Source organism: Pseudoliparis swirei, chromosome 5 (genome assembly GCF_029220125.1).
Source record: "Pseudoliparis swirei isolate HS2019 ecotype Mariana Trench chromosome 5, NWPU_hadal_v1, whole genome shotgun sequence".
Taxonomy (NCBI): Eukaryota; Metazoa; Chordata; class Actinopteri; order Perciformes; family Liparidae; genus Pseudoliparis; species Pseudoliparis swirei.
In genome coordinates, this window is record NC_079392.1 from 21,851,031 (window position 1) to 21,871,835 (window position 20,805).

The 20,805-nt window shown below is 39.9% G+C and overlaps 1 protein-coding gene across 1 annotated transcript; it reads left to right on the forward strand.

Moving 5' to 3' along the window:
- The first annotated feature begins 156 nt into the window (after positions 1-156).
- On the forward strand, positions 157-20,269 carry ghrhrl (growth hormone releasing hormone receptor, like). Its single transcript, XM_056414703.1, has 13 exons — positions 157-237; positions 8,556-8,661; positions 9,207-9,314; positions 9,962-10,053; positions 11,144-11,247; positions 13,077-13,209; positions 13,356-13,509; positions 14,634-14,694; positions 15,143-15,212; positions 15,506-15,597; positions 16,314-16,443; positions 17,138-17,179; positions 18,616-20,269. Exons 1-13 carry the CDS (start codon positions 187-189, stop codon positions 18,715-18,717), a joined length of 1,245 nt encoding a protein of 414 aa, XP_056270678.1. The 5' UTR covers positions 157-186; the 3' UTR covers positions 18,718-20,269.
- Positions 20,270-20,805: the final 536 nt, after the last annotated feature.

Here is a 20,805-nt window from a genome sequence, read left to right on the forward strand (position 1 = left end):
CAGCTGTTTGCAAGGCTTTAAAAATCAATGGAATATATTTGCTTTCATTGCGATATCAGGCTTTTATTCTGAAAATATACACCGGATTTGCTACCTTTAGATTATTGTGCGCTTGACACATGTTGTATTTCACACCTGTGTAGAGAGAGTCAGTCTCGTTGCGCCTCGTTGGACTGAACGGACGACATGTGGCTGCACATCAGAGGGGCTTTTCTCACTTTGTGTTTGGCTTCGACTGTAAGTGATTTCCTTTGTATTTGACCTTTGAGAATAGGGGTAAAAATATAGAAATTGTATATTTTGCCACGTAGAAAACTTCAGGCTCTCCTTTGTTGTTTTTAAAAACCGAAACATTGCAAACTATTGATGAGAGATGATGAATGAACACCTTAGAGTATATTTGAGGACATTTATCTCGTTTTCTGTTCTCTTAATGTCGAGACTTCAAATGTATTTGACATTATTAGGACATGTGGAGTTCAATGAGCTTTCATCAAAGATAAGCTTGTGCGTGCGCCTGTTGCGTGTGCGCGCGCCCTGCATCTGTCTGCAGGAGTTTATTAGCACGCCGGTCTGAATCTAAATCTATAGGCTATAATGAGTATGAATAACAATGTGTGTAAAGAGTTTAGTGCAATCCAAACTGCAAACCCCATATGCTCCTTGTAAATTAATCTTGATCTTTTATCATATAACATTTAAATCTGTTTTTTTTATCCCAAATATATTAATATTTGTGGCAAAAGGCCCTAATTACCTATGTTTCGTTTCACAGCACAACATATGATGATTTAGTGGTTTTGTAAGGCTCCTCATGTAAACTGAATATCTTTTAGTTTTGTACTATTTCTCTGCCAACACTAGAGCTTTGAATTTAGTCACCTTGGCTTCTGGGTAACCGTGATACTGTGAATTCTTTAGACATTTTGAGACATTGGATTTTTTAAAAATATATATTTTCAGGGACAATACACATTGATTGACTGCGGTAAATGTGAACGTGTTTCTTAAAATGGTAATTTCGAACTTCATGCAGCCATTAAAAGAACAATAAAACACACCACGTGTACAATTAAAACCAGAGAAAGCTAAGCAGTTTAACAGGATCAGGGCAAGCATCATGCAATGTTTGTAACAACAGATTAATCAGTTATAAATAAATAATCCAATTATTATTTTCGATCCTAATGCAAATGATATATAAGATCTGGTAATATTGTATGATTACTGTGTACTCAGTAATTTACAATTTGGAGATAGGTTTCTGTTTGTGGAGTTTGACAAAAGTAAAATATGCAAATAAGTGTGTTTAGATATACTATATGAAAATTGACTTATAGGCCTAACAGAAAAATTTATGCTCGTGGGATGAAAATACTATTAATGGGAAGGGTTAGATTTATTGAATTTTCCATTAAACTACAACACACACACACACACACACAGACACACAGAGACACACACTCACATCGCATGCCTTTTGTTTGCTGCCGTTACCACTTTATTTACTATCTGCAGTGTGTGTACAATTCGCCTTGGCAATACAAGCGTGACGAAGCAAGACAGGCAACAAACTACACACACGCACGCAGACTCTGCACAGCCACAAGGCGACATCCGTTTTTTTAATCAACGTCTTTATACGCTTAGTATTACAACCGCTACCTCGCTAATTTCCATAATGGAATAGAAATATGAGAAGCAGGCAAACAAACAGGTGGTCTGATGATCAGCGTGACAGAGAGAGAGAGAACACACACATCACCATGTACTTTAGTCTATTCACGTTCAATGCTCAGGACTGCAGAGACTTGTAATGAACAGGGTCCGTAAACACAAACAATCACACATTTCAAAAGAAACCATTCTCACTGCAAACAAGACAACAAGCACATTGTCTTCTTCTAATGTTTAGATATCACTAGATCATTGCACCGAAAGAAGCACCAGAGAGAGAGAGAGAGAAAAATAGGAAGATGGTTGGCCATCTTTTTAATCTCATGAATGAAACCTGAATGTTCTCACCAGCAGTAAGATGGTTATTTTATACAGTTGCGAGTTCAAGAATGTTTGACGTCTTGAGAAATGCGGTCATTCATTTTCACGAGTGAGACACCAGGCTCATGTTCGTATGACTAAATATTGAGCTGACGTTACATTTAGCGGCCGGTTAGCTTAGCCTAGCATAACGGCTAAAGGAAACCGCTTGCTAAGTAAAGAGTTATTGTTTTGCTAAGAAATAGTTTGGAACAAACCCCAAAGTAAAGAACACGTTTGTCCTTATTACACTGAAGTACCGGTCAGCGGGTGTTGTGAGCTTTGGACCGAGCCGACTCGCTGCTTCCCTGTCGCGAGTCTTTATGCTCGGTTAAGCTAATCCGTTGCTAGTTCTTTTAATCTTTTTACTCTTTTTACTGGCTATACTATTCAATTCAATTCAATTCAGTTTATTTGTATAGCCCAATTTCACAAATTACAAATTTGTCTCGGAGTGCTTTACAACAATCTACACATAGACATCCCCCCCCCAAAACATCGGACCAGGAAAAAAAAACTCCCAAATAACCCTTCAAAAAAGGAAGGAAAGAAAGGAGGAGGAGAGAGGAGAGAGGAGGATCCTAGGATGAGATAATGCAATAGAGATAATGTAAGAGGACAGAGGAATTTAGAATTAAAATAATGATGTTTGAATATGAATAGATAGGTGTGTTCAGTTCGATAAGTCCATATCACATCTCATCCAGGCAGCGATGGGGGGGAGGAGGAGTGGTGGCGGAGTCTCAACAGGGCACAGTCGCGGAGTCACAGTAGGAAAGTCCACGACAGGCGATCCCAGAGAGGATCTCAGTCATGCCGATCGCAGATGACCCATGATGACCCCATGAGGCGGACAGAAAGCAAAGGAGAGGAGAAAGCAGAGTGTGAGAGGTAGAGATGAAGAGAAAATTCATGAGAGAGAGATAAAAGGAGAGATTTACTCAGAGTGCATTAAAAAACGGCGGCAGCTATAGCCTGTAGCAGCATATAAAGGGGCTGGGGAAGGGGAATGAACCAGGCTCAACCTGACTCTGTCTTTAGTCAAAGCTTAAACTAGCCTATTGCACAGACTGTACTATTTATATCACTTTGCACACTGTAATATCTGTATACACCCTACTCCCTGTGAACATGTTCTCCCTATGTGTATTGTTTATTTTTTAATTTTTTTATACTGTGATTCTATGATTTGTGTATGTATGTTTGTGAGTTAAGTTAAGTGTATAAGCTACTGGATGACCTAAATTTCCCTCGGGATTAATAAAGTATCCATCTATCTATCCATCTATCTATCTATCTAGTTCAAGCTTCATATTTAGCATACAGATATGAGAATACAATCAATATTCTAATTTAGCTCGCAACTTAATAACCATATTCTTCAAAGTGATCCTATTCTGTGATATCTTTCTGATATCTGATTTCTTTATATATTTTCAACCCGTGCCACAATACCATGGCGGAAGTATAAACGTGTTCCCTATTCGCTTTCAAAACTAAGGCAACATCTGCAAAGTGAGCCCAGTTTGATGGACACCTTTTGGTTTGTGGATAATGGGTTTCACCTCTCAGAAAGCATTTCTACAGCAGACTGGGCACTAGTCTGCCCGTGTGAAGGGGCCTTTTGGTTTGCATTTAGTTTCATGGCTCATATACCAGACTAACCTTACACGGCCCCACAATGCAAGCTTATGTGTTTCTGCTTTTAATGTACACTACCGTTCAAAAGTTTGGGGTCACCCAGACAATTTCGTGTCTTCCATGAAAAATCACACTTTTATTTATCAAATGAATATAAAATGTAGTCAAGACATTGACAAGGTTAGAAATAATGATTAATATTTGAAGTATTAATTTTGTTCTACAAACTTCAAGCTCAAAGGAAGGCCAGTTGTACAGCTTATATCACCAGCATAACTGTTTTCAGCTGTGCTAAAATAATTGCACGGGTTTTCTAATCAGACATTAGTCTTCTAAGGCGATTAGCAAACACAATGTACCATTAGAACACTGGAGTGATAGTTGATGGAAATGGGCCTCTATACACCTATGGAGATATTTTTATTAGAACCCAGACGTTTCCACCTAGAATATTAATTTACCACATTAACAATGTATAGTGTGTATTTTTGATTAATTTAATGTTATCTCTATTGAAAAAACAGTGCTTTTCTTTGAAAAATAAAGACATTTCTAAGTGATCCCAAACTTTTGAACGGCAGTGTAAATGCCTCTCACCTCCTGCCTGCTCAAACAATGAATTATAATCACACAGCCACAGTTTATCTGAGTATATTATACCTTAACGTCTGTATACACGTCGCAGCTTGAAGAGCACTTGTCTGCAAGATCTGGTAGCTCAGCGGGAGGCAAGATAAACCATCTTTTTCATGGGTCCCTCGCCTCCCTTTGAACAGGCGCCGTAGTAATTGTTTTATAAATTGCGCGATGGCACCTCATTAAATTATTGGCATTGCATTAAGGACAAAGAGGATTGGCAGCAACTTGCTCAGGTTTCTTCCGCCGCGTCTGTTCGTCCTTGATGGAGGGACAGGTGGTGCCGAGCTTGTACGCTTGTTATTTAAAGTTCCTGGGAAGAACTTTGAACTGTTAATAATAAACCATCTTCATTCAATACTGATGACTGTATATGACTTGCACAAGTAAACACCATCAGCAAGAAGATTGTCTATTTCTATATAGTGGTTAATGCTCGTCATCGGTGCAACTGGGTTGGTATATCATGCTAAATCAGACAAAATCCCCCAGGTTCACCAGAGACCTGGGGAGTGATCAGCCCACTGTGGCACAAGTCAACAAACAATTTTAAAGTTCCTTACAGTAGCTTTAAAAAAAGAAAGAAAAGAGGAACATTTTTCCCCTTCTAACAATTGTTGGGAGGATTGTGTTCAATTTCAGCTTGTGTTCTTTATTGGGTTTATCCTGAAGCTGGTTTTGACATAGTTGCCAAAGTGGTTTGTTGTTCTGCACAAACACAAGCTTACGTGTGCGTGTGTGTGTGATGATGAACAAGTTCACACATAAGACACAAAATGGGGAGAAAGGGCCGCAGGGATTTATTCCGTTGACGAAAGAGAAATGAAGTGTTTTGGTCCAAAACAATTTAGTATAATATCTATTGTCACAGCATCAGTCTTTCTTGATGGACTGTGTAGCATTTCTGGTTTAAATCCTTCAAATGCTTTGGCTTTTCCATTGATGTGAATCTCATAGACAGAGTGAGTTCTGGCATATGGAGATAATAACCAAAGTGTCAAATACTTTAATAGGTTTTAATCTAAATTTGTATCTATGTTTTTTTTATTCCATATTAAAAAGGTGTAAATTTTGGATAAATATCATGTTTGTGCACTGCCAAATTCCAGAGCGGTTTTGTTTCTCCAATAACAACATGCCCTCACTCAGTTTGAAGGATATGCACCACCTTGTGATATCTATGCCAGGCGTATTCAGGCGTGTCATTTCATAAACTGGCTCCAGGTGGATTTGCAGATGTTGCTGTTTCCCCCTCAGAGAAACTCATAGATACATATAAGAATTTCACGAACCGATTATACTTGTATAAAAGGGGATGTGACAATAAAAACTGATTGGATTGATTGATTGATAGATCTTTTTACGGGAAATGTTTATCACACACACCCTATTGGATGGCACTCAGATGGTTGTTTTGCGTGGGGGGAAACTCTCCAGAGTGTTTGTGGTCCCAGAGGAATTGAGTCTCTGATGGGGATTAATAAAAGTGTATATTCTATTCTATTCTTTCTTTCATTATGAGTTCCCCCGAAGTGTTTCACAATGCGATGGAGCGAAGCTGAACCCAGCGCGATGTGCAATGTGCCTCTCAATAACGGAGACGACTTCATCGCGGCTGTGTCTGCGACCTGCTGTGTTGTGCTCTGGGTTTTATTCATCTTTTTATTATGGACTGAAATAGCAGACTCAAAATTATTAAGCATGGGGAAAACTAAGCATTTTGAATTTTTTTTACATTTTGGAAATGAAGGGGGCATCGTGATTACGTATCTGCCTGTAAGTAGCTCCTTTTTCTTCAATGCAGAAGAGGAGCTTTTCTGCACCAGAACGGCTGCTGAATTTAAATAAAAGTGTTATGTTTCTTTCCAAGTCAATTACTAAAGTCTAACAGTATTATGCAAGCAGCAATAAACATAAATACATATTTTCTAACGTGCAAGAAAATCCAGCCAAAATATCAAAGATCAAAAATCGTGGTGCAGAATGAAAGGATATATTTTAACATGTGGAGGTGGATTAAAAGTAAGCAAAACGATTCCGTCAGTGCTAATACCATGGAGGACTTTTAACAACTTTTATAGCAAAGCATTATGGAAACAACCATACATACTTATTGAAACAATGAAGTCTATACGCTGCTTTTATAAAGTTTTGTTTGCACTTCACAGTCAGATTTTATTATATTTTTGATGGGTGTAAATTGGTTTCTATGCAAAAGCTCATATTTTCTCGACAGAGCTGCACTTAGAACTGTTTTATAAATTGTTACAAAACAATATTAAATCCGTGAAAATTTAAATGATCCTTATCAAAGTGTTCACGCAGGGACAGATTTGTCTACTTTCTGTTTTTGAAGAATAATTTTGGAGGCATATAATGTGCACAAATCACCGCTGCAATCACTCTGTGTAACTCGGTGATAGATCTGTCAAACACCCAGTGAACCTGAATACAACCTGAGAGTGAGGATGCCTCCGACATCCCATAATATGTGTCTGGTTTAGTGTTTGACAGTGTTTGCCAACACACACACATCCCAGTTTAACTTCCTACGTCGCAGTTTTTTAATCCACAAAAATAAACGGTATGTGACAAAAAATCTGTAAGCAATACAATACATGTCATTTTAGCTCACTCTTTTATCCAAAGCGACTTACAATCATGTTGCATTCATACACCGTAGACGCAGCTACAGGGAGCAACTCAGGGTTAAGTGTCTTGCTCAAGGACACATCGACTAGGGCCTTATATTATTTATGTGGACTCACTTCTGGTCTTTCTCTCCTTCGGCAATAAAAGGTGGAGAAAAAACAAACTAAAAATATTATTATTTTCCCCCAACCATAGCAAGATCTGCAGATGAATGTTTGTAAATTCACATTTCCACAAAGATAGACCAGTAAGCTTGTTTACTCTTGTTTATTTTCAGCCTTGAGAACCACCTGTTTCGTAACAGCGGTTGCTTTCATGTTCTTTATTTTGAAGAGTTGAAAATTAAATTGTGTTTTTTGGTATCATCTGTATCATTACTATTTTTCTCTAAATTAATGAACGCTCCTCGGGGAAAAAGACACGTCGTGTTCGACCCGTCGGCTCCGTCATCTGGAAACCGATCCTCACGAATGAAAATGGCCCATTCTGACCAACACAAGCGTCCAATACGTCTATCCATACTGTGTCTCAACTTTACCAAGTAATGATCGAGACATTGATCAAAGCGCGGCTCTCCTTCTCTCTCTACAACAACTAGCGTAATAGCACAAGTTTTCAAAAACACATTACATTTATATCAAACTGAAATGGAAGAAGTCTCTGTCCTTCAGATTTTCTCGACAGATGTTCATCCGATCTAGTTCACGCTTGGCGGGTGTATTGCGAAAGACCCTAGGAAGTGCAGTGTACAGTGTTAGCTCTTGAGATCTTCTATCGGTAGTGTGTAAACATTGTCGTGTATTGAGAGGGGATCCTTATCAACCGTTGACAGTCCTGTACACTCCAACATCCACCTTACACGAGTCCTTTTCTCTCCCAGAAACAAAGGGTTCTTTTTTTATTTAAATTTTTTATTTATTTATTTATTAACACAAAAATATTTGTACAGAATATTTGTAGTGAAATAGCATTTACAGTTTGTTTTGCTGAAAATATTATTTTACAAAAAGAAAATATACAAATGTATAACCTTGTAGAAATCACCACACAAGGATGATGGGGTTTTTTTGACATAAGATGAAAATGAGGAGAAAAAGAAAGAAAAAGAAGAAAAAACCAAAAACATTACACAAAAGTTTGAGAAACAAAGGGTTCTTAATATCTTAGTGTGGGATCAATGTCGGTGCAATGCAAAGGCAGTTATTCTGTTTGTACGTGGCATCGGGAAACAAAGGGATGAGCGGAGGAGGAATAACAGAAGGACTCCGAGGCCAGGTCTGTGTCCTTTGGAACAAAGTCGTTTCATGAATCGTCTGAGCGGGAGTCCCCTCTCTGTACGCTACAGCGAAAGACCATTTTGCTTAATGCCGCTGGCGGAAATCGACTGAAAGGTTACAGACTGTGATAGTGGGAAAGCATTTCCCGCTGAAGGCAAAATGACTCACTGCCCTTTAGAGATTGACATACACGTGACACGGAAAGCCTTTTTTTTCATGCAGTGACGGAGCGAGCGGCCACTGAGTCCTCGACTTGAACGTTGATATATATTTAATCGAAACATCCCTTCCTTCCTCCTTTCCTATCTGCAGACGTTGTCGAGCCTGCACCCCGAATGCGAGTTCATATTTCAGCTGGAGAAGGAGGAACGCCACTGCCTTCAGCACATTGCAGAGCACGGCAACAGAAGCTCAGAAGGTGTGTTCTCCACTCTCAAAATTCACTCTGCAACAGTAGCTCGTATGAATCCGGGCGTGGCTGAATATGAAATACATTGCACATGTTCTGATTAAGTACAAGAGTAAGATGGAATAAATGTTTCCCTGGCAGGTCGTCCCAAACTGCAGAATTAAAAAGGCCCTGGGTCATCTGTCACTGTGATGCATCGGTAGGAAAGACCAATATGAATAGTTACGAATGAATTTATGGATGTAATCTATCTCTAGATAAATGTCTGGGTTGCAGATTCAAAGTATTCCCTCATTGATGTCTTAAAACAATTTACACAGAGGCAAATGTGTTGGGCTTTGAGGTATGTCGTTGTGGGTATTGTGCATGATTCACCCCATTTACCTCCACTGTAGCTCCATGACTGGGCGCATTTCGAGGGGCGGTGCATGTCATTGCATATAAATGTGTGTTTATTTAATCTCTCCTCTGATTAACTACCCCGAAAGACAGACAGACACACACACACACACACACACACACACACTACCTAACCTTCCTCTCCGACACAAAAGGTTGTCGGCCATTCTGGGATGCGGTCGCCTGCTGGCCTCATGCGGCCGTCGGGGAATCGGTCCAGAGAGCTTGTCCTGCCGTCTTTTCCCTTTTCAAAAACAACACAGGTGACTAAAGGATCGCATGGTGGAAGAAGGGGGTGAGTAGGGGGTCCGGGCTGAGATAATGACGAGAGCAGCGTTTTCAACCAGTGAGTCCAAAAAGGTTCAAATGTGTCTCTAAAAAGGGGGGGGGGGTCATCTTGATTTTCAACTCATAAAGTATATCTGTTTATTTACCCGTTCAGGTATTAATTCACTGATATGTTTTCTTAGCCTCGTGATCAGAATTGCTAGATTGTCACAGAAATCTGAAATCAGAGTAATTTGTCTTAAGGTAAATTAGCAGATTTGGAAGAGTAGGCAGATTGTGAAACCCACACAGATGTTAAACTAAATTAGACAAAGAAAACCTTGATGTGTTATGTAAGAATATACACCAGTGTGGAAATAAGACGATGAGTCTTTTTTCCTGTGCGGCTGTATTTATTGTGTCATAACTGAAGGATAGAAAAGGTTGGAAAGATTCTCCTGTTAACAACAAGCGAGTAGTCACGACTATCGGAGTCTTCAATGAGGTTGCATGACCACAGCGTTGGCTGTGCGAGGAACAGATTTACGTTAAAAACACCAAACATTCCGTTTCTACCTCTCGACAGGTCGTTGAATCCAATCCGAGGATTGATCTTGTTGATCTGTTTGACCTTTCACCTCAGGTTCAGTGAGCCGTAACTGCACCAGAGGAGGCTGGTCCAGACCTTTCCCCCCGTACCACATGGCCTGCAGCGTGGATGATGACATACCCGAGGTGAGAGCTTCTGGAGAGCGAGGAACTAGAGAGCACAGTGGTCAGGAGGAGAGGAGATGCAACAAGGATTCAAGATTCAAGATTCAAGATTCAAGATGTTTTATTTGTCACATACACACACAGGGTGTGCAGTGAAATGAAAGTGGCAATGCTCAGCAGGAATGTGCAAGGGCAACAAGTACACACTATTTACAAATAAAAAACAACACAATATTTACAGTAAGTGTGTGTGTGTGTGTGTGTGTGTGTGTGTGTGTGTGCCTAAGAGGGGCAGTTGTGTGGGTCTATGTGGGGGTCCTGGTGAGGTCGGAGTTCACAATCCTGATGGCCTGAGGAAAGAAACTCCGTCTCAGTCTCTCTGTTCTTGCAGCGTGACTACGGAGGCGCCTGCCTGACCGCAGCAGCTGAAACAGTCTGTTGTTGGGGTGGTGAGGATCCTTCATGATCCTGCCGGCTCTGGTTCTGCACCTCCTGGTGTACAAGTCCTGCAGGGTGGGGAGTGTCCGACAGGAAGAGAACAAACAGGAGCAAAGCGAAAGAAAGAAATCAGCTGACGAAACAAGCTCGATTAGAAAAGAGAAAATGCGCCATGCTACAAGAGGTTGTTGCCTAAATGTTAGTGCAGCCTGTCAGCCTTTTTTTCTTTAGAAAATAAAATGTATTCACCCAGAAATGTGAAAATACTTGTTCAAGATCGTAAGTGAATTGAATGCCACCCATATGAGGTAATGGCTGAAATTATCTTCACAAAGAGGTAATGGCGCTTATTAATCATGCTGAACAGTAGGTTTTCTTGGAGGATAATTCAGTTTAAAAAAACACCTTTTAAGTCGTTCAATAGCAGGGTGGAAAGCCACAAATTAGAAGCGCTGATGTAATTAAGAAGCTTTTTATGTACCAATCATACTGCCATTTCTTGCTCCTATGCCGCCTTCATCTCTTCGGCGCGACTGAGTCCGGAGCTTTGTCGGCAGTTTGGTGTCATTTTGAGACATTCAATTCATTTACGGTCTCGCAGCAATTTAAAAAGCCTCGACGCTGCAGTGCAACATCCTCTTAAACCAATTCTTCCTTCTCGCCCGGCTTCCAGACGGAGCAGTCGTACTTTGCCACGGTGAAGCTGATCTACACCGTCGGCTACAGCCTCTCTCTCGTGGTGCTGGCTGTTGCTGTGTCGATCCTGTTGCTCTTCAGGTAAGACAAGATGACGTTAAAGTAAGTCGTGGTTGTCCAGAGAGAAGACACACAGAGTTTTTTTATTTTTATTTTCCATCAGTTACCAGTGCATTTACCACATCGAGCCAAGCAATAGCAATCACATTTATGTTGTTCTACGAAACAAAAACGTCCTTACGTCCTTTGGGGGCTTTAGTTCGGGCCTTTAGCTTTGACACTTTTAAAATGATGTCCGCATTTCGTTTATTAAGAAGTAGTTTTTCCTGCCCTTTGGACACCTATGTTAAAAGCAAGTGGTTATTTTAGGTTATAATAAAGACATAACTGGAGGAAGCATCCAGCCTGGCCCTGCCACAAATACACCAACCAGAACCTCTGAATTTTACTTATAAACAATCTATCTTGTTTGTTTAATATGTACCCCGACGTAAATATAAAAACACTCAAGTTGTATTCGCATGACATAAATTATTCACACGGAAAAGGGGCGCCAGACGTATAATCAAACTCTTGTTGTGAGAAGTCATTTCAGAGCCACTAACCTTGAAACACAAAGTAAAAACCAAGCGTTACAGGAATTAAATCAGTTTTCCTGTGTTATGACAAGAAAATGACCATAATGTTCCCTCTCGTAATCCCTTACGTGCTTCTCCTTTATCCGTGTAGTCCCCCGCAGTACCAATTGTGTTGAGTCTTGGATGTGGACCCTCGTTGAAATGGGTCAACAGGTGCTATAAGTCCACTTAGCAACCGATTGTCAACCATGTTCTTGCCCTCCCCGCATCTCTCTGCTCTGTGGTTCAATAGATTCAAAGAAGTAGGAGCGTGTAGGACAATAGAACCGCACAATTAAGGCTTTCTTTTTTCTCTCTGTGCAGCTGGTGTGCAGTTCCATAACTTCCATCTCTTATTACATTTGTATGTATTGTTTTTGTTTCTCATATTGTACATGTGTTAATGTTTTAATTTGTCGTGAACTAGTTTGTTCTATAATTTTTGAACTAATAATGTGTCCGCTGCCTATCAAGAACCATGCACACCAAGGCATTATAGCAGGGGTGTCGTTTTCACCGCGGGCCACACCAGCATCATGCCTGCCCTCAAAGGGCCGGTTGTAACTGTAACGCTGTATAAACTACTCAAACATAACTCTCTTTGCATTTGATTATTGTTTATTTGAGTGTAGAAATATTGTACATAAGAACATTTCTCTAATATTATAACATAAATCCATTTAATTTGAAACCTTCAAAATAAAAGCACACAATATTTGTCTTACTTTTCTTTAACCCTCCTGTTACCTTAGGGTCAATTTGACCCCATTCAATGTTTAACGTCGGTGTTCTTTCGGGTAAATTTGACCCCAGGCTGTTTTTCACTGTGTCAAACATATAAGAAATATCAACTTTTTTATATATTTAAAGGGCTATTTAGGTAGTCAACAAACAAACATAAAGTACCTCACACTTAAACTTGGAAAACAATATTAATTCTAATAATTTTCTGGAGGTTTTAATTGCTGGGGTGAAATTGACCCCAAGGGTAAAATATGTTAGTAAATATAAAGGTAACAGGAGGGTTAAACATTGAATGGGGTCAAATGGACCCTAAGGTAACAGGAGGGTTAAGAAAAGGTAATCAAATGTCTTACAAGCCGTCAGGGGCCACATAAAATCATCTGGCGGGCCGGATTTGGCCCGCGGGCCTTGTGTTTGACACCTGAGTCTTATAGGTATTAGTTAGGGTGTGACAACACATTTGACTTGTGCTCCTCTCGCTTTAAATGGCCATGTTGCTGCACTGAATAACACTCCAGTACTTTTATTGCTCTTCTGGTCTTTCGGCAGGAGGCTGCATTGCGCCAGGAACTTCATTCACATCCAGCTTTTCGTCACGTTCATCCTGAAAGCTGTGGCTGTGTTCATAAAGGACGCAACTCTGTTCTCAAGTGACGACACCAACCACTGCACCCTTTCCACAGTGAGAACGAGAGGCTCTTGGTTGTATTGGGACATCTTCACTGGGCAGATGATTGCATGACACCTGTGCACTTCCCTCCTACTTCCCCCCCCCCACCACCTTACAGCTCATGTCCTTCTTTTCCTTCCTGTTTTTTTTCTGTCCAGTTTGCCTGTAAGGTCTCTGTGGTCTTCTGTCACTACTGTGTAATGTCCAATTTTTTCTGGCTCCTGGTGGAGGCGCTTTACCTCAATTCCCTGCTGCTTTCGTCCTTTTATCAAAGCCTTCGACTCCTCTGGGGCTTCAGCCTGCTGGGATGGGGTGAGAGATCTTGACGTGCGATTTCCTCGACATTTGTTAAGCCGAGCGTGAGACTTTTGTCTCCAATATGAGATGTCTCAAAATACAGTGTCCTGTCTGACATGAGAATTCAACATGTGTGGGCGATAGATGCAAGGGAAACAAAACGAGCGGACTTAAAAAGACGACATGATAGATTAGTTACAAAGCTCTATAACATATCAATGTTAGCCCAAGGTGAGTTACACAATTACAGAAAGAGAACAAGAAATTAGCAAACAGTTATCAATGCAAATTGCCTGAAAAATGTGCACGTCCACATTGTTTGTTTGAGCCAAGGCAATATTTGCATAATGACTGTGTGCTTTTAAAAAATCTTAGAAAATGGATGTGTCTACAAATAAGTGCAGCACACGGAATTAAATTAAAATCATCATCCTTCCGTATTATAAAAGTCACATTAGCAGCTTTGCAGTTTCACATTGAAAAGTAAATGCACATTTACTTTAGGTCTCCACCGGGTCACTCACGAGAGGGGTTTTAACCTTTAATTTCTTCCAAATAGCATGCATTACCAAACATAGTGTAGCAGTATATCACACCTACCTCTCTCATCCACATCCTACCAAGTGGGTTTAAGAAAACAACGTGAGCGGCAAACAGAATTATGCTTCGTTCTCCAAAATCAGAGAACTGATTTTGAGCCTATTGAGCTCAACAGTTTCTTATTGCAGTTCTGTGAGATTCACCGCTGCCTTCAGGGACAACAAGAAGCAGACAGATATCCCCAACGTGATATTTTACAACAGCCAGAAACTCTCCATGCTCGATTCGTCGGCAGTAATTACCGCTCAAACTGAATAAAAGTTTACGACCATGTGGCAGTCCCCACTAATAGATTAGATTATGTTTGTGGGTTGGATGTTTCTTCACGCAAAGTACAATGAATAAACAGGAATTTGTCCCAGCGGTGGCAAGACAGGAACATGTTACTGGAGACGTGTCGTGCATAAAATACAGAGAGCAGAAACATTTTAATATGACAGTTTCACACATTATATAACTGTCTAATTAGGACTCAACCAACTCAGTGTGCATTGATTGCATTTTACTGACATTAGTGTTGCTCTTCTGCCTCTCCACAGGTGTGCCTGTGCTCTTCATCATCTTGTGGATTGGATCCCGGGTGTATTTTGAGGACACAGAGTTTGTATAAACTTCCTGTAGCACTTCTATCTCCACTAGCACAGTTATTTATAAAAATAAATAAATAAATATATTGTTAATATATATATATATATATGTATATATATATTTATATAAATATATATATTGTTAATATATATGTATATATTTTTAATATATGTATATATTGTTAATATATATGTATATATGTATAATGACCAACAGCCACAGTGTTTATCATTTTCTTAAAATGTAATGAAGAAACCCACCCCTAGGAGGGAAGGTGGGTTAATACCTTTTACACCTTGAAAAATATTTGTATTTATTTATTTGCACTCACTTTGTTACTATTTGCTGGTTATGAGTTGATTTCGATGTTACGGTCAGTCGAAGTCCTTGTACATCAAACCTTTGGAGACCTTCTGCAGAGCGACTGAAGAGCACATGTCTAACCGCTCTTCCTCTGTAGATGTTGGGACATCAACGAGGACTCGCCCTATTGGTGGATCATCAAGGGACCGATTGTTGTGTCTATCGCGGTAAATGCTCTCATTGTGCCGAGACCAACCAAAACTGTTAGTTATGCACCCGGCAGATTGTTATGCAGATGTTGTGTTTACTTTCTTACTAGAGATAGTTTTGGAGAAATTGTTTTGGGGCGAAAAATAGTATGTTCCCTCACACCTGTCGTAATCAATTACCCACTGGGCTGCCCATATTGTTGCGTACAACATTCAATAATCACCTTGTTGTACAGGACATTTGATATTTTATCTAATTAAAGCTTACATTTTTATTCTTGATTTGTCATTCTTGATTTTTCAATCTACAGCTCAACTTCATTCTCTTCATGAACATCATGAGAATCCTGATACAGAAGCTGAATCCTCGGCTGATCCACTTCAACAACTCCTCTCAGTACAGGTGATGTGGACACATGTAGCCGCAGTGTGGGCGGCTGAACTCGGCAGTCACACACTTCCTCGTATTTTAGTTATTACAGCATTTACTGCTTTGATCAGATTTTGCTTTCATCTTTTTCCTCACACCGTCTTGCATTTTCAAAGTTGCATCCGCCTGTCTTTATCCCGAAGCGTTGAGCTTTTACTGTCTGGCGGTAACATTTTCAAATATGTATTCGCTGTGTGTTCGATACGCTTTGATGTCGGGAGTGATGCAAGTCGCATGACAACTTTTGATGCTCCACAGTCGGCAATATATTATTCATTCAGTCGCTACTGAACCTCAAACTCTTCAGTCTGGCCACGTCTAGTGTTCCACTTCCCAGGGTGAGAATTTCTATTTGAAACCGGATCATAAATTGGCAGGATGTAATGCCTATCCGGATCTTACAAAAGACATATCAAAGGCATGTAAGTTGAGTGATACTTGACTTTATTGCTCCAGGTAGATTGATTTGTTCCCCTGCTCATCAAAAAGAAAACATGACCTCAGCACCCTCGCTTTTAAATCGCACACCTGCTTCCACCGTTCCCCTCATGGGGAGGTCTGCGTACTGATTGCCATCTGATGATTAGCGTATGCATGCATGATGATATTTAGAATAATGTTGTGGACTAATTGACTCCCTGGGTGTAGCTTCACCTCCTGCATCGGGTTTCTCTCCTTGTGTGCAACAGGCGCCTGACTAAGTCCACTCTCCTCCTCATCCCGTTGTTTGGGTCTCACTACATGGTCTTCAATTTTCTGCCCGACTACTTCAATGTTAACCTGCGCTTCTGTATCGAGCTGTGCATTGGATCCTTCCAGGTACACAGACACACACAGACACACACACACACACACAACTTGCTGACACATTGTACATCGTTGTAGTCCCCTGCCCTGCTACATTTGTTTACATGTTTTTTTCTATGATATGTATTTCCATTAACACATTGGGTTAAATTATCGCTGGTGTGTAATAAATGTTGCATTACAATGGAGAAATATAAATATATATTTTGGTAAAATGTCTAAATATCCATCTGTTATTACTACAGGAAAGGAGGGCTGTTTTTATTTCGTTTTTGTCTTGTTTTTATTGTATAGCAAATGGGATAAAATATTATTTTGAATCCCTCGTTGTCGTTGAGATATTAAGATCTGGACCAACGTGGCTTAAAAGATTATTATAGACATTTCACTTTGAACAACAAATTAATTAGGCAGGGAAGTATGGAATATAATAACAACATTGCCCAAATCACTGTAACCCAGGGATTGTTTATAAAAGAGTTTAACAAGTACGTCCAATTTTATTCTGAATGTTTTAGTACTCTTATAAGAAGAAAGGCAGCAGAGTTTGCAGCCTATTACATCCATGTGTTATTGAGATATAAATCCAAACGATTCATTATTGCACTCTTGTTTGCCGGCTACGTGAGGGAAACACAAGAGATGTTCCTGGTCTAATGGTGCGGACCCGTCCTAAATGTTAATGATTAAACCATCTCTCTTACAGGGGCTTCTTTTATCCATTCTCTATTGCTTCCTCAATCAAGAGGTCAGTACAACCCACCGCACTCTGCAGCATTTACTAAAACATATTCAACAAAGCACTCAAATATGTTCCAGTTCCATGTTGCATAATACGCATGTGTACCCAGATCACATACCAGTGAGGGTTGAGTGGTTCACAGTTGTCAGGGCTTAAAAAGCCAAGTAATTTGCACCTCCCTTACCCTCGTTGCATAAGGGAAGGACCTCGAGCCCTTATGCATCAAGATTAATATGAAGCCTTTCCAACCTCACACGGTCTGTGTTTAATATTCAGCACCCACGTTCATCTGTTTTGGGCTTCAGGGCCTCACGGGAAGTACTTGGAAGTCACTCAATCCTCAAATAGATGCATGGATTAGCTAATTGAATCTACAGGGAAGTAATGGGCTATTTATTTGCCAGGAAGTGTTGATGCCCAAGAAGCAGCGCTCCGAGCCAAGAAACTGTCCTGGAAATATGAAGCAAATTGTCATTCTAATGCTTGGTGTTTTGCCCGATAGTTAGCAGAGCTGGGTTGTGACGGGGTGAGGCTGAGGTGCAGAGAAAACAAGGCTGGACTCCAGGTTTAAATAGAAAGAAAAACACACTGTTTACTGTGAAAAAAGGTTCAACAGAACAACAAAAATCAGGTCAGCGGCAATCAGAGGAAGAGGAGTGGCTGAGGGCAGGTGAAGTGAATGAAACAATCAGAGGAAGAGGAGTGGCTGCGGCCAGGTGAAGGGAATGAAACAATCAGAGGAAGAGGAGTGGCTGAGGCCAGGTGAAGTGAATGAAGCAATCAGAGGAAGAGGAGTGGCTGCGGCCAGGTGAAGGGAATGAAACAATCAGAGGAAGAGGAGTGGCTGAGGCCAGGTGAAGGGAATGAAGCAATCAAAAGACACTAGGGAAACGCACAGGAGGAAACAATCAGGGACAGGGCAGACAATCACAGCAACAGGAAGTGCAGGGAAACAGAGGACACAAGAGGGACTTCAAAATAAGACACAAAAACTCCAGATCGTGACACAGCCAGGTCACCTGTCACCAAGTCGTTTTGCTCCACCACGGGTCCTCACCCATTTGTAACTTAACTCATACTTCTGATTGATTAAATACATTCTCAGGACTGTTGAAAAAAATCATTGAACTCCAGTTCAGAGGTTTCCGTGTTGGTGTGAGTTTAATGAGGCATGACGGCACACTGTTAGAACTTACCGACCCGGGGCAGATCTGAGCCGGGGCAAATGAAAAGGAAGCGTTTTCTACAGTATAAGCCAAAGCAAATGGTGGAAATGGGACCTTTCCAAATAAATAAGTACAAAATATATATAAGATGAAGAAAAAAAATGACATTATTCTTTAAATAAATACATGTGGCATCTCAGTTGCAACAGCATCATCTCACGTGTTTGAAAGCATTTTCTGTCTGTGTGTGTGTGTGTGTGTGTGTGTGGTCGACAGGTCCAAAAAGAAGTCCACATGCAGTGGCTGAGGTGGCAGGGGCGGAGCTACGGTGTGGTGTCACCCGCTGCAAAATGCAGCCAGATGGACACGCCCTTCTAGGGGGAGCCTCCACCCTCATCCGACAGGTCTTCTGCCAAGTGGACTTCCACTGAGGACCGCTTCACTGCCGCTGTCCAGCGGTTGTCGGCCATGTTTGAGCATTTTCATTCCAAACTCAATGATATACTTTTTTTTACCGGCTGCGCTGCTTCTGCCGGATTAGAGGAACCGGTGTGCACTTGGGGAATGATTCGGAGAGTTCATGACATTTTTGCACATTTCAATACAGATCCAGCGAATTGTATATGCATTTCCTATAAGACACGGTGACGACCATTTGGGGAAGATCAGATTCAAGATTTGGACTTGTAGACCTCGCCGGTCGAAGTAAACAATGCACAGAGCCGAGAGTTTAGCCGAAAGAGGAAAGAACCATCGCCATCAGTTGTAATATAGGTTTTACCCAACAAGCAAATACGATATTTTGCTGAGTGTACATTTGTATGTACCGCACATACCAAAGTTATATATGATATATTGAAATGTGTTGCCTGTTGAACTTGTGATATCCAGATGTTTTTCTTTTGAAGATGTAGCCGACCGCCAAGAGACATACAAGAGATCCATCACTAGCTGACTGCTCACAGGACGATTAAAGAGGCTTCATATTTGACTTCCATAATATTCACTGGTATTATAACCATTGTATTACATAATTCATATGATATAGTTCATATTATCTCATACCGTGGGAAGCATTGATGGATTGTAATGAGTTGCTTTCTTTATTCTTCAAATGTTTTATTTATTAATTCAGAGAAAAGCTTAAGGTGAAAATATTGAAACTTTATGAATACAAATATTAAAGACTACTCGTGACAGTAAGCAAAGACATTAGCTGCTAAAAATACACTCGTGAACTTCAATGGCACATTGTTGAGAGCCGCGTCACCGTATATTTGCATGTTGTATTGTATGTGTTATTAACTGCATGGTTATATAAAAAATGATACATCAGGTTATATCATTCCCATAACCACTAGATGTGCGTTAGATCTCTTTTTTTGTGAGACATTTTGATTGTTTGTGTTCTTTATGTGTAAGAAGCTGAACTTTTAACAAGTAACACAACATATGTTGTCCCTGCATGCCCACTTTGACACAATCTACAACCCTCTTATTACAATAGTTTATTTAATGTAAATGAAACGATCACCTTAAACTAAAAGTATAAACGTGTCAGTTTTCTCTGTTGTTGCATTTGGATGTTGCTGCTTTTCTTGTGTCTTTTCTCTGTAATGTTTTAATGCAGGTTCCTGCAAATTCAGAGCATAACCATGCTTACTTTTTAGGGCTCCCTGCAACCTCTTTCACAAAATGAAATACATGCCATTGTGGCTGCATGTAGAAGACATTTAACAATATTAATAATTGTTTTAGTTTGTATGTTATGCACTACATTTTATTGTTAAGCTTATTTAAATAGTTGTTGAACTGTGAAGTAGTGTGTGCATGATCCTGGTGGTAGAGAGGAGACACATTAAAAATGATTAGACTGTTTGTAATGGTTTCCAATGGGGAGAAGCAAATAAAACCATCACAACACACTAGATCCTTGACAGTATAGTCTTCATTTACATCTGCATAAAAACCATTACAGACATTTAAAAAGTCACACTTAGGGGCAGAATAATAAACAACTGTTCTTGCACATAGAATAAACATGTAGATGTAAAAGATGGGGGAGACATTATGTTTATTCATAATTTGATGATGGTTCTAACAAACATATTTTATGATGACATTTAAGTATGGAATGCAAAAAACATCTAAACATAATGTGTCTTAAAAATGCTATAACATATCATTGTAAAGTATGCCAATGGAAGTTAATAGATACAAAGAAAATAGTATATGTTGTATCATAAAATAGTATAGGATGTCAAAAACTACATCATTGATATATTATGTTATTTATAAATAATGTGTACATTTATTGTATAGTATTCCATAATTCCATTGCATTTTGATTTGAGTATTTTATGAAAATCCACATGCCAGATACATTTAATTAAACATACATAAAATAGTATTCCGACAAATAAATCTTGATATAGTATCATTATGGTTTATTTAATTACTATTAAG

What these genes read in the sequence shown, in the direction of transcription:
- ghrhrl (XM_056414703.1), top strand. Translation starts at nt 187, where the DNA reads ATGTGGCTGCACATCAGAGGGGCTTTTCTCACTTTGTGTTTGGCTTCG. An exon ending in CGGCAACAGAAGCTCAGAAG is followed by an intron (nt 8,662 to 9,206) that starts GTGTGTTCTCCA and finishes CCGACACAAAAG; the next exon opens with GTTGTCGGCCATTCTGGGAT. An exon ending in ACCACTGCACCCTTTCCACA is followed by an intron (nt 13,210 to 13,355) that starts GTGAGAACGAGA and finishes TTTTCTGTCCAG; the next exon opens with TTTGCCTGTAAGGTCTCTGT.